This window comes from Ambystoma mexicanum, chromosome 3q (genome assembly GCF_040938575.1).
Source record: "Ambystoma mexicanum isolate Mex_15411 chromosome 3q, UKY_AmexF1_1, whole genome shotgun sequence".
NCBI classification, from domain to species: Eukaryota; Metazoa; Chordata; class Amphibia; order Caudata; family Ambystomatidae; genus Ambystoma; species Ambystoma mexicanum.
In genome coordinates this window covers 57,417,372-57,432,194 of record NC_090926.1, presented here as the reverse complement: position 1 = coordinate 57,432,194, position 14,823 = coordinate 57,417,372, and the positions used below count along the sequence as shown (strand labels likewise).

The window sequence follows — 14,823 nt, the reverse complement described above, 5'->3', positions numbered from 1 at the left end:
GTAGAGCTGTAGCATCGAAATTCACCAATACAAGTATCCAAAAAACACTTACACTCAAGGTTTTCTAGTAAAATAATTATTCATTTATTTAACAGTCAGTTTTAAATAAGCATTCTTTGAAATGGGGCAATGTGCAACAATAAAAAATACACTTCAAAATACTTTCCGAGAATCAAGGCCATGCAAGTAGATACTCTTTAGAGATGCTTCATAGACACTTCCTACACCCTGAGGTGGCTCCACTAACTGGGACAGTGAGTCATGCATTATCTAAACAAAAGAGGAGGTGTAGGGTCACTACCTCTGTGCAGAGAGGCAATGCAGCTCTGGTATTGGGCAATCCAAGAAGGAATCTCTTTAACAGCAGTTCACCTAGCCGGGGAAGAGAATATGACGGCAGATGCTCTGAGCAGGTGGAGCACGGTGTCCCACAAATGGGAACTGGCTCAGGAAGTCATTCAAGAGATCTTCGCCCTTTGGGGAACCCCTCAAGTGGACCTATTTGCGACTGGAATCAATCGGAAGTGCAAAAGGTATTGCTCAAGGGAATTTCCCCCTAGAGGAGTCCTGGGAGACGCGTTCGTGGTGGAGTGGAATTTCCCACTATTGTATGCGTTCCCTCCGATTCCCGTCATTCTTCAGGTCATCAGGAGACTGAGACGCTTCGGAAACCACATGATCCTAATTGCCCCGGATTGGGCCCTGAGAATGTGGTACCCAGACTTTCTAGACATGTCCATCTGTCCCCCAGTACGTCTTCCTCAGAGAGAGAACCTTCTCTCTCAAATGGAAGATCAGGTTCTCCATCCAGAGGTCAAAACGCTCAACCTTCACGCTTGGTATCTGAAAGGCTGAGATACAAGTATTGGAACCTTCCAGATGACGTCATGGAGGTGTTGCTTTCGGCAAGAAGGCTAGCAACAAAGTCTCTATACCGTTGCCGTTAGAAAAAGTTTTGCAACTGGTGCAGAAAAAAGAATGTCGATCCTTTTCTATGTTCTATTCCAGAAGTACTGTCCTTCCTCCTGACCTTAGCACATAGAGGTCTAAATGTTGGAACCATTAAAGATTTAAGAATTCTTAAAAGGACTCACTAATGTGTTTCCTCTTTATCCATTTCAAGTGCCAATTTGGGATCTCAATCTGGTACTAAAATTCTTAATGTGTGCTCCTTTTGAGCCTTTGCACACTTGTCCATTAAGATTACTGACATGGAAAACTGCTTTCTAGTTGCTTTATCATCTGCAAGAAGAGTGAGCAAATTGCAGGCACTGTCTTCTGGGCCACCCTATAGTGTGTTTCATAAGGACAGAGTTGTGTTGAAGGTTAAACCCTATTTTTTGCCAAAAGTGGTATCTGATTTTCATTTATGTCAGAGAATTCTTTTACCCGCATTCTATCCTCCACCTCATCCTAGTAAGGAGGAAGAAAGGTTACACAGGTTGGATCCGGAAAAGAGCTTTAAGCTTTTACATTTCTAGGCTTTCTAAGCTTAGAGTGGACAATCAACTGTTATTGGCTACACAGGAAAAAGATTGGGTCAGTCAGTGACAAAACAAACAATATCACGCTGGATTGTGCTTTGCATTTCAGAATGCTACAGATTAGCACAAAAAGACCCACCAGAAGGTTTAAGGGCTCATTCCACCAGAGCCATCGCCTCTTCGACGGCCCTACAAAGAGGTGTTCCTATAAGGTCCATTTGTGAAGCAGCAACTTGGTTCTCACTGCATACTTTTTCAAAATTCTATAGCCTGGATGCTTCCCAGTCTAAGGAGCTGAATTTTGGTAAAGCAGTACTATATTCGGCCATCTAGGGGTATCAAAAAATAACAAATTATCTAACCCCTCCAGAGAAAAATTGTCCATACTGCTTTGGGAGTCCATCTAAGATGAGGAATACGTTGGAGGACACAATCCACTCGAAGAACAAGTTACTTACCAACTGGTAACGTTCTTTCGATTGGATGTTCCTCCAACGTATTCCTCAACGCCCTCCCAACGTACCCCTCTGTAGATTTTTCCAGGTTATTGCCACTCTAACTTTCGCAAGGCAAATACCTGTCTGCCGGAGAAATCAATAAAGAAGGTGGGAAAAACAGAACTGAGGCCAACGGGCGCCGCGCGTGCTACTTATACACCCGATGACGTCACCCTCGACGGAGGCCTTTGAGGGACCATCGACTCGACGACATCGACACACGGCGCCCTCTGCCGAGAAAATGTTTCCAAAGCAGCTAAAGCTGGATGGAATACATCTAAGATGAGGAATATGTTGGAGGACACAATCCACTCGAAGAGACTGCAGGGAGCCAGGACAGCCAAAGCCAATTGGAGCAAAGTCTATGGGGCTGAGGCACTTCTTAGATAGAAAAAGTATTGCACAAAGTTAGAGAGTTTGTTGAAGAGAAAAATCACTGTAGGGTCACAAGCTGTTACACTTTTGAAAGTTAGAGCTACAATCCACTCCAGAAAACGCAGCTACTGCAAGCCTCATCTGAGAAGAGCAAGCTACAGACGATGAGGTAAGTACACCAAATTCAGAACAGTACCTTTGGTTCGAAGAAGCGGACCCAGCTGGCTTCTCTCTGGTTGCAGTGATGCAGATCCTGTGTTCCTGGGCCTCAGTCGTGGGAACAAGAGGGAGGACGTCTGGAGGACTCCTGCACAGCAATTCAAAGGTCGGCAAAAGCTACGGGTGTTCTCTGGATCAGCAGCACTTTGTGATTCCAGTGCGAAGTAAACAGCACCACCACAGATCTTGGACATCGGTTGGGCTTCCTTCACTCCTTGAGTCCAGCACTCTGGCGAGCTTGGTTCATCCTGCTTCGGGAGAGTCCTCGGGAGACTCCTGGAGATTTTGGTTGGCTTACAGACGTTGCACTCTACTACGGATTTCTCGATCCCTGGCACTCGGTTCCAGCAGCAGAGCAGCAAAGAAGAACAGCCAGTTGGGGAAGGTCTTCCAGCAAAGTTTGTCTCAGGGTTAGTTGCTGCCACTAACTGAAAGGGAAAAGGTCTTCTCTCCAGAGCTTCTCTTGTCGATCAGTAAAAGGAGTTTCAGCACAGCAGCAGGGCTTCAACAGGCAGTTCAAAGGTCCGGGAGGAAGCAGCAAGTTCATGGTTGTTCTTCCCACTGGTGGACTGTCTTCAGTCCAAGAAGCCTCGCCTTTTAAGCAGGTTTCTCCCATTCATGCACAACCTAGCTGTCACTCACACAGCAGGGTGGCTGCCCTACAAGGACAGCCAGCCAGCCAATTAGTACTGGGTGCATTCAGGTAACCATGGAGACAAAGGACAGGGGCGTTTTGGGCATCTCCCTCACTTCCTGCCCTTCCACACACATTGGAGCCAGAGGCGGGTTTCAGTACTGTAGCCTGCCAAAGGCAAAACTAAGAAAGGGCTCAAACCTGTAGGCGCGCAGAGTACAACCCAAGAAAGACCTCACAACGAAGAAATGACAAAAAAAGTAGATCGAGGCATTTTAACACAATGGCCACCCATGGATGCTATATTGCAGCTGAGGATTCAGCCTGCGGTAGAAAAGCACAATGGTAGGAAAATTAAACCACTGCCATCAGCTATCTAAAGTAGTGACGGTAACATACAAAAAGTAGGAAAGGGGGCTACTAGGTAACCCCCCCAGCACTCCACATAAGATAGGGTGTGCTGGACCTACCAAGCGAAAAGGTAAGCAAAGTCAATTTCACTTCACTATTCTTGGGAACTGTAGTTCCCCCAAGAAAAGGTATTTAAACTTTATGAGAAATCTAAAGGATTTCTCTGTGACATTGCACTGAAGGTGCAGTGTGTCACCATACAAAAAGTTGATGCCTTTGGAGTTTGTCAGACTTCAAAAACAAAGAAAATAGATAATCCATATCAGATCAAAACACATGAGAGTGACAAAAAGGGCTCACTCTCTCCAGGGTTAAAATTAAAAAAGACCTACTTAAATTATCAAAAGAGCTGGGGGTCTCCAAGGTTGAAGGGGATTAGCACAGAAATGAGAATTCTCCCCAACAGTGCTGGTCTCACAATATAAAATGTAGAGGAGAGGAAAATCCCCCTCTACTCTTGAGAGCATGTGTTCTGCAAGATACGTCGAGAGAAAATAAAAAGGTAAGGCCAAAGGACAACACTGCACAGAAAGTGCTGTGTGCTGCAATAATAAAATGTAGATGCCCAAAAAGTTATCGGAAGGTATAGATTCCAAAATAAACTATGGAGAGTCAAAAACATGAAACGTATAAAAAGGGTAAAAGAAAGGGTGAGTGGGGAAAAAGGTTCCCACTCATTGAGGAACATAGAAAAAGAATCCACAAGTCCAGAAAAAAAAGTGCTGGAGTCTCACACGTGAAGGTGATTTGAAATACAAATGAAAATCTACCCTAACACTTACCACTGTCTAAGCTGCGTAGTTTGCCCTCCAGCTCGATCCCGCGCAGCTCCATCTCATCCAGCTGTCGCTCAATGGCGTTTAGTTCACCCTGGATATCTTCCTCAGGGATGTACTGGTCAGCTTGTACCTATCCAAGAGCACAGAGAAACCTTTAGTTACCCTACATAAGCCAGAGGATCAAACAGTGGTGGGGTCGGCATGATTTAACACAGATTTTGCACCATCTGTTGAGGGCAATACTATGACTGACCTTAATGCGTTGTATTAGGATGGATTTTCAGAATCAGCCCTGCAGACAGATTCTGAGAGGCCACCTATTATTGTCAAAAGGGAACAACACTAATGTCTACCTACAATATCAAGGTAGTGTGACTGAGCAGCAAGGCTTAGACTTAGGAGAGTTACTGTGATGAAATGTTCGGTTACGCACACACGCAACCCTCAACACTCATAATAACAAGGGAGGCAGAATTTATAAAAATGCAATTATCTTTATTTAGGACTTTGAGAACTTTAATCAAACATCACAGGTAACTAAATCACTAACCATAACTTAATAAATACACATGTAACTCTAGCTACATAGCACTAACACTTTACTTTTAAACACAGTAAGAGCAACAACAGAACACTCTAGTGTAGCAACGTAAGTGAAGAAAAAGTAGTAAACCTATTTGAGAACCAATAGGTAACAAAAGGAGTTAAAACCCAGTAGGACATGCATTACTCACTGTAATAGCATTTCTGATGATTGTATCTGCTTAGAGTCACATGCTGTGCATATAGTCAGACATCTAGTGGAAATCGCAGAGTACTGCCTCTATCTTTCGAAGATCGAAAGGCAACGTCGACATGGGTGTGCCTGTAACACTATCCCTAACGTGACGTGTAGTGTACCCAAAATCCCTCACGCATCGAGGTGCCTCTGGTTGTCTTTTTTATGCAGTGAGGGAGCCTTATAGTCAGCATGAGCGAGTACAGAAGAGAGAAGGTGTAAGTGGTCTATGTTCCTTCTACTCCACGAGGAGAGGAAGGGTGGGCGCATGTGAATCTAAGCAGATACAATCATCAGAAATGCTATTACGTGAGTAATGCATGTCTTCTGGTGCTTGTGAATCTGCCTAGAATCACATGCTGTGCATAGCCAAGCGAGCAGTACCCAGAGATAGTGCTGGGATGTGAGAAGTAACAGTAGCAAAGAGATGTTTTAGCACCACTTGTCCCACCTGAGAATCAGACCTAGAGTGTGCATACAGGCAGTAATGTTTTGTAAAGATGTGTACAGAACTCCTGGTTGCTGCTTTGTAAATGGAATAGGAACATTTGAAATGAATGCTATGGTAGCTCCTGTGCCCCGAGTAGAGTGTGCTCTAGGCGTGAAGGGTAAATCTCTCTTGGCAAGAATTAAAAACAGTGTGATTTAGAGACAGGGTCCCCTTCTCTACTCTACCAGCTGCCACTGAAACAAAGATCTGGTGTGTTTTCCTTAGTGGTTTTGTTTTTTCCCGATAGTAGATAACCGCTCTCCTCACATCCAGTGTGTAGAGGCTTCTTTACGCCACGCTAGTGGGGTTCTGGAAAAAGGTGGGTAGTTCTATGGATTGGTTTACGTGGAACTTTGAGATAAATTTAGGCGCAAAGCGAGGGTGTGTGCGCAAAACCACCTTATCTTTGTGAATCGTGACGAATGGGTCCTGAACTGAAAGGGCCTGCAGTTCACTAACTCTCCTTATAGAGGTGATCGCCACCAGGAAGGCAGTCTTGTAGTTAAGGGCTTTAAGGCTAGCCCTATGCATTGGTTCAAAGGGAGGCCCCATTAGTCTGGTAAAACCAACATTCAGGTGCCACCCAGGAGCTGGATTGGAAATAGGGGGATGAAGTCCCTTTACCCCTTCCATAAAGGCTTTAGTTCCAGGAGTTTTCCACCATGAAACCTTGCTTTGGGACTTAGTTACACTGAAAGCGCGGCTAAGTGGACTTTAATAGAAATGAAAACCAGTCCTGAATCAAACAGCTGGGTTAGGTACAGGACGATATCGTTGGGTGAGCATTTAATAGGATTGATGCCCTTGCCATTACACCAGATGAGAAAGCGCTTTCATTTGCTGGAGAAGCAATGCCTGGTGTTAGGTTTCCGTGCTTCTCAGAGTATGTGCATGCATCTATGAGGGAGCTGGAGGTGCCCAAACTCTATGACCTCAGGAGTCAGGACGCAAACTTGATAGTTTGAGGGCATGGATGTAGTGTTTCCCCCTGGTATTCAGACAGCATGTTGTACGGGCACGGCAGCTTCCTGGGAGGGAAGACTGACATTGCTATGAGATGGGAGAACCAAGGCTGGTGGACCCACATAGGGGCCACCATAATCATTCTGATTGGCTCTTGGTGCATCTTGTGCACTATTCTGTTGAGCAGGGGGAATCAGGGGAGAAGGGTAGACACAGTTCCCAGACCATGTTATCTAAAGATGTTCCCCCTTGGAGCGGTTCTGAGGGTACCTGGAGGTGTAATCTGGGCATTGGGCGTTCTCCAGAGTAGCAAACAAGTCAATCGCTGGGAAACCCCGTTAGGGAGAATTCTCATAAATGTGCTAATTCCCTTCACCTTAGAGACGCCCAGCAACATTGCTGGATTTTGGGGACTTGCTTTTTTTTTTTACCTGGAGAGAGAGTGACCCTTTTCCCACTCTCTCATGTGTTTTGAAATATGTTTTACTCTTGTATTTTCTTTGGTTATGCAGTCTAACCAACTCCATAGGCATCATCTTTTCATTTGTGTCACACAGCACCCTCAGTGCAGTGGCACAGGGAAACCTTGTCAGGCTTTACCAAGGTTTAAATACCTTCTCTGGGATAAACTACTGTTTCCCAGAGTAAGTAAAGTGAAATTGACTTTTAGTCTTTTTAAATTCCTAGACCCAGCACACCCAATCTTACAATAAAAGGTTACTTAGTATCCCCTGTGTCTAGATACCCATATTGCAGTCAAATGCTACCCTTTCCTTTCGAAATAGCTGGTGACAGAGGTTTTACAACAAACTACTATGATTTTTCAAGATGGCCTCCGAGCCCCCCTCTGTAAAAACAGGTCCTGCTTTTCTTTTCTCGCCATTTCCTTGTGGAAAGGTCCTTCTAGAGTTTTACTTTGTGCGCCAAACCAGGTTTGGTTCCTTTGTTCATTTGCCTTTGGCGGGCTTCAGGAGTGAAGACCGCCTCTGGCGCCCGAGTGTCTGTTTAAAAGGCGAGTCTCTTGGATTGGAAAGCAGTCGACCACTGGAACGAAAGAACCGAAGACGAGCTGGAAGAGGACAGCTGCTGCAACTCCTGGACCGTTGGTTTGCCCGATGAAGCCCTGCTGCAGTTCCGAATTGCCAAGTTCATATCAACAGAGAAATCCCTTCAAGGACGACTTCTTCCTTTGAGTTGGTGGGACCAATCAACTCGTAAGCCACCTGGATACCATTCTAGGAGCTTGTTAGGTTTAACTAGGTGGAAGGACACCAGCTTGTGTGCTCGACTACAGCTACTCGAACTGAAGTGACTCCAGTTTGTCAGCGTTTTCTGATGATCCCCTGCAGTTCAGGAGTACCCTGACATCCTCCATCTTGTCCCCACGACTGAGACTCAGGAACAGTGAGATCTGCAGGAACTGCCAGGAACCAACGTCTTCAGCTGCATCTTTTCTTCATATTAAGGTACTGTGCCAACCCGATTGAGAGAATTTACCTCTCGCTGAACTTTCCCAACTTGCAGGCCTAATCAGCTTGTGACCCAACATATGATTCTTTTTTGTACAAACTACTTCTGAGACCTTTGGTAAAGACTTTACCATACTACAAGAACTGCTCTTTCCTATCCAAGACACTAGCCCATTGACTTTGGCCTAGGTCTATTGAACTGAATCGAGTCCTCTAGTGAACTGAAACTATTTGCACTGCCTAAGAAAGTATTTGTGATCTATTCTATTAACTTGTGCCTTTTTACTCCCATTCAAAGTAACTGAATTGCCATTTTGCTCCTATTTCAGGGGAGCCTAATTTACTCAGACACTTATTGGGTATGTACTGAAGTATGTTTGTGTATAATATTAAGTTGCCTCCTTCTAGTGAATGTTTTCCAAATGATTGTGTAATAAATTAATAAGTGCTTTACCAAGAAACCTTGAGTGTAAGTCTCTACTTGAATGGGGGCGTGGCTACGAGAGCCATGTAGGAGGACGCGTTCTGGAGGAGCTCCCGAGATCCTACAACGATCCGGGCAAATATGCGCGGTACGACGGACCACTGACCACCGACGATACACATGCTGGTGTGTGAAGGTGTTGGCCACGCACTGTGAACTTCTGGAAGGCACAGGATTAACGGCGACGGAGATCGGTGACGATGAGTTAAAAGACGCCGGGAACAACGGGTGACTCAAAATGGCCGACCAGGGTCCGGGACAGGAATAGAAGCGAGCTGCATGGTGGCCCAGCTGTGAAGGTGCACTGTACGCACACTTGCTACTTGAGCAGCTTGTTGATTCCCTGAGTCATGTCGAGCAGGCCACTGCGACCGAAGGTGAAACAGCCCACCTTAGACGACTTCACTAGGACGTCCCCGAGCCAGGACACTACCAAAAGTAAGGATGCGCTGGCTGCGAGTAGCGCGACGCCTTCGTGCACCAACCAGGAAATCCTGGCGGCGATTGCGGATCTGAGGGCGGCCTGGGAATCAAAGCTGGAACTGGCCGTCACTGAACTAAAAACGGCGCTGGACCTCAAGGTTGGAGAGGTCCAAGAGGACGTTAATTTGCTACGACAGGATGTCAGGGCCCTGGCGGAGCGCACAGAGTCCCTCGAAAAAGAAGTTGGCCCGAATACTGCAGATTGTGCCACCCATAAGGCCGATCTGCACGCCCTGACACAAAGGGTGGGCAACCTGGAGAGCAGAGCGGAGGAGGCAGAGGGACGAGCCCGTCGCAACAACATCCGCATCGTGGGCCTACCGGAGGGGATGGAGGGCCGTGACCCTACGGATTTCATCGAATCCATGTTCTTACAGGAGATACCTGGAGGGGCCCTATCTCGAGGATTTGCAGTAGAAAGGGCACATAGAGCCCTAACGAGGAGGCCGCCTCCGGGGAACCCGCCTAGGCCTATGATCGCCAAAATCCTCAACTACCGCGACCGGGAGAGGATACTGGAATACTTCCGTAAAGGAGGGACGATCACGAGAGGAGCGGCAAACATCACGGCTTACCCAGATTATACCTTGACTGTACAGCGTAGTCGCATGAATTTTGGGTCTGTAAAGCGGAGGCTGAGAGAAGCGGGCCACAAATACATGTTACTTTATCCTGCAAAATTGAAGGTCATTCATGCACATAAAACTTTGTTTTTTGAGACCCCGGAGGATGCCATGGGATGGCTCGATGCGCAAGGATGCCCCCAGGAATCAGAGGTCCGGCCTAGAAAGGGCTCGGAAGAGATACGGGAGGCGTAAAATGGCGTCGCAAGATGGCGTGGTTCGTGGGACTTGAATATAGTTGGTGCGACACCTTCGGTAAAGAAGGTCAGATGATTGCTCTGTTTGTCAAGGACACTGTGATTAATGTTTATTTGACCGGGAGCCTTACAGGGCGATACTCTTTACCCCACAATAGTTTTAGTTGGGTGGCCACTAGGGTGACCTCACCCTACTGGGCTCCGTGCACCGACCGGTGCTTGCGGAGCTAGATGTGGGGGTGCCTGAGCTCTGAGGCTGGAGCTGGGCAGCAGTTGGGGTGTGTGATGTTTGGGAAGGTCCGGGGGGGGAAGGGAGGGAAGTAGGGGTTTTGTTGTGTGTATAGTTAAAGGGAGTTTGAGCTTATATGAGGAGCTACTGGACCGGGACGCCATCTGTGTCACGTGGGCAGTTGGGAATCGCTACATGGGAGGCAGGAAGATACGTACTTGCCATGGGAGACCTTAAGATTGTCACCTGGAATGTCAGGGGACTTAATAGTTATTTAAAAAGGAACAAAGTCATGTTGTACCTCAAAAGACAGAGGATTGACATCGCACTGCTGCAAGAAACACACCTGACCCGACACAAGTTGGAACTGGTGGGGAAAAAGTGGAGTGGCACGGTGGTGGGCTCCCCGTACTCTGCCTATGCCAGGGGAGTGCTAATCTGGGTGGCACCGCACGTTCCGCTCAGAGTTACACGGGAGGTGGTGGACACGGAGGGCAGGCTGGTCATGCTCAGAGCCCTGGTAGAGAACAGAGAGGTTTGCATTATTAACACATATGCTCCCAACCAGAATGCTGCTGCATACTTCAGAACTCTATGCACGTGTGTGGGGGGAGCGATTATTTGGGGAGGGGACTTTAACTGTGTTCTCGACCCAAGGGCGGACAGGTCCGACGGTAAGATTGATCGGCCCACCCCGGCGGCCAGAGTATTACAGACATTGCTGGGCGACTTTGGGCTGGCGGATGTTTGGAGACTGAAACACCCTAACGCCTCGCAGTATTCTCACTACTCTGCCCCACAGCACTTACACACGAGATTGGATTACTTCTTTGCCACGTCAGAGGTGGTGATGGCGACCACTCAAATTGAATATAGAGCGAGGGTCCTGTCGGACCACTCGCCCTTGGTGTTGACCTGGCAGTATGGCCGCCCTCGTGCGCGGATACCTACATTGGGCCTCCGTGCGGAGGCGCTTAGGGACTCGGTCTTCAGGGAGGACATCAGGGAAGCGATTAAGCGGTACTTTGAGGTGAACACGGGCAGTGTAGATTCGGCTGGTACACTTTGGGAGGCATTCAAGGTTGTGTTGCAGGGTGAAGCCATTTCCAAGTCAAGGGGCCTGCAGGGTGGGGTTCTGACAGAGCTAGAGAAGGCGGAGAGACAACTGGAGCGCGAATGCAGCAGGGCAGGAGGGGACGCAGATTTAGTACTCGAGCTGCAGCAGCGGTGTTCGGAGCTTTGGGAGAGGCTCTGTAACCTTAACTACAGAAAATATGTTGAGGCAGCATGCGGGTGGAGACAAAACTGGCCGCCTACTGGCTTGGCTATATAAGAGAGAAACCCCCAGGCTCCCGATCAGGATGATAGCTAGAGAGGACGGGGAGGAGGTAGACACCCAAGAAGGAGTTAATGAAGCCTTCTTTGATTATTATAGAGCACTGTATGAGGACAAAGGGGGAGGAAATCAGGCAGAGATCAGAAACACATTGGAAGACATAGAACTACCCAGGATTAGTGATGAAGAGAGGGAGGAGCTGGACACACCTATTACACTGGAGGAACTAGAGGAGGTAGTGAAGCGATTGCCCACCTGCAAGACCCCGGGCACAGACGGACTCCCGAGTGAGTTTTATAAAGTGTATAGGGCAGAGATACTCCCTCCGATGCTAGAGATGTTCAACGAATCTTTCGAGAAGGGTCGGTTACTGGAAACGCTCAGAGAAGCGCTGATAGTGCCGCTCCCCAAGCCTAACAAACCGAGACAATGCTGTGGCTCGTATAGGCCGCTGTCGATGCTGAACCAGGACAGCAAGATCCTGACGGCGGTCCTGGCCAATAGGCTACGAAGGGTCATCAGTAAACTGATACACCCGGATCAGACAGGCTATGTCCCCAATAGAAATATAACTCATAATCACAGGAGACTCCACCGGGTGATTGAAGAGGGGAACAGAAGTGATGAAGAGATGGTGGTAGTGTCCCTAGATGCAGTTAAGGCATTTGATTCAGTGAGGTGGCCGTGGTTGCTGGCGGCCCTGGAGGGGTACGGGTTTGGGCCTGGCTACGTGGGGTGGGCGAAACTGCTGTACAGCGAACCACTGGCCAGGGTGCGCACGGGATCGGTGATATCCAAGAGGTGGCGACTCAGTAGAGGCACCAGACAGGGATGCCCCTGGTCTCCGATGTTGTACATATTGGCCCTAGAGCCCCTAGCGGTGTACCTCAGACAACAATACGACTTGGTTGGCATCGAGGTGGGAGGAGAGAACCATTTGATATCCCTATATGCTGATGATCTGTTATTGTACCTGAAGTATCCGGAGGAAAACCTCCAGTACATTTTAGAGGTCATGGAAAAGTATGCGGAACTGTCCGGCATAGCGGTTAATCCCGGTAAATCGAGCATGTTTCCACTGGGGAGCTTCGCAGGAGTCCCTCTGGAACGATTGCCGGTGTTGCCCGTGCCCTGGGCAGCTGAGTCTTTCCGCTACCTCGGAATTGATGTATATCATACTCTGAAGGAAGAACACTTGCACAATACCGAGGTGGCTGTGAAGAAAATCCACGAGACTATGCAGTTTTGGGAGAAGCTGCCGCTGGCAATGATGGGCCGGGGGGCGATGCTCAAAATGGTGGTCCTGCCTAGGCTATTGCACTTCTTCAGTAACATACCATACCGGATACCCAGGAAGTTCTTTGTCAAACTTGACAGTGTATGCAGGGACTTCCTGTGGCACGGCATCCGCAACAGGGTGGCCCTATGGAAACTGCAAAATTTCCACGATAGGGGAGGCATCAAGCTGCCGAACTTTGAGGCCTATTATGTGGCCAGCCATTTGCAATACGTGACTAAATGGCTCTCTGATGAGGAAACTCCTGAGTCTAGGCTGGTTGGGCGGGACTGCGCCCCGTTTTACCTAAAAGAGATCGTCTGGGTCCCTAGATCAGACTTGATTGGACGCCCAAGTATGTTGCTGCTGGGGTGGAGAATTTGGCGCAGAGCGTGCCAATTGATAGAGAGCCCGTGCCCGTGTTCCCCACAGGTGCCACTGGTCGCCTTAACTATGGGGGACAGCCAGCTTAGGAAAATAATCAGGACATACTGAGAATCGGTTGGGCTGGCCACATTGGGAGACATATGGCAGGATGGGGCCATTAGGGAATTTGAAGACCTGGGAGAAGAAACAGGACTGCACGGGGGCCAATATGTTACGTACCTAAGGTTGGTACAGATCATCCGTAAGACTTTGCCGGAGACGGTGCTGGCGGAAGATCCGGACGCACTGATCGGAACGATATATGATATATCAGAGGGCGGACAAGAGATCTCTAGATTATATGAGGTGGTGATGACCCGGGTGGGGAAGGACTTGATGGATTTGAGGCTGGACTAGGAAGCGGAGGTGGGGGCGCAGCTGACTGATGGGATGTGGGAACGGGCCATGGGATACCATAAGAAAGTGTCCAGGAATGCTAGATTGCAGCAAATACAGCTATACATTACGCATAGAGCATATATGACCCCGAAGAAAATAGCCAAGTTTGCAAACGCAGGTAGACAAGCATGCCCGAAATGCGATGAAGACGACGCAGACATGACACATGTTCTGATCCTGCCCAGTGATTGAAGGCTTTTGGGGGGAAGTGGCACAGAAATTAGCAGATAAGGGGGTCCTGCTACGCATTGACACGGCCTGGGCCTGCCTCCTGGGAGGGTTCCCCAGACCACGGAACACCAAACATCTCGGGAAACTGAGAGACCTGGCGTATGTACTTGCCAAGAGAAGGATAGCCATGAGTTGGAAACAATGCCATGGGCCAAGAATAGAGATATGGTGGCGGGACCTGCAGAAGTGGGCGGAGGCTGAAACAGTGGTATGGCAGGAAGCGTGTAGCAATTGCTGGGAAGAAGATGTGGGCAACCTAGCGGCTTGGAGGATGTTAATTACGGGACTGTTTGGCACGGAAGTGGACCCTGCTGCTTCGGAGGGAAACGACGCCCAGCCACACCAAGTTTACACAGAACTGTAAGGTTGATAAGCTCTTGGGGGGGGGGGGTTGAAGTGCAGTAACATGTGATTAACTGATGTTTACGGTTGTATTGTATAATGCTGCAAGTTTGGTTTGTATTGTTTTATTTTGAAAATAAAAAATATTAAAAAAAAAAAAAGTCTCTACTTGAACCAAAGTGATTGTAAGACATCTGTAACATACTTGTACTGCTCACATTCCCTCTTGAGATAAGCCTGGCTGCTCAGCTCACTACCAAAAACTGTGTAGTACAGACTTCTACCAAAGGTTGGTTTTGCTTACACCTGTAGTCCTAATTGTATGTGGCGGTCCCAGAGGATACTGCATGCAATTTTGCCTAACAGTCAATAGCTTCCAATTCGGAGCCATGGCTGCTGACGGATTCCTCGTCGTTCGAAGCTACGGCGCCAACGGGGGAATGGCTTTCGCCCTGCATAGCGTAGGCCACCCACCGTTTAGTCCACCTGTCTTTCAACTTTTTCGGTCTAAAGATCTTACAGGAGTTGCATGAGCCCTTGTCATGGTCTTGAGGAAGGCACTGATTGCATCGGTGATGGGTGTCCTTCCATGGAAACTTGCTGTTAGAAGGGCGAAATTTAAAGAGCTTCCTCTCCATAGCAGAGGGTAACAGCAGCCAGAGCAAAAAGAGAAAGGGAGGGGTAAAGGAAATACATTC

General features: G+C 48.1%; 1 protein-coding gene across 2 annotated transcripts in view; it reads right to left on the bottom strand.

Annotated features, from left to right (window-relative positions):
• Window positions 1–14,823, bottom strand: part of MICALL1 (MICAL like 1) — a 453,077-nt gene that overhangs the window by 190,349 nt on the left and 247,905 nt on the right. For both annotated transcript variants that reach the window (XM_069653074.1, XM_069653075.1), the window contains exon 12: window positions 4,403–4,529. In XM_069653074.1, coding sequence (XP_069509175.1) covers window positions 4,403–4,529 — 127 coding nt within the window. The remainder of the gene's footprint in view (window positions 1–4,402; window positions 4,530–14,823) is intronic.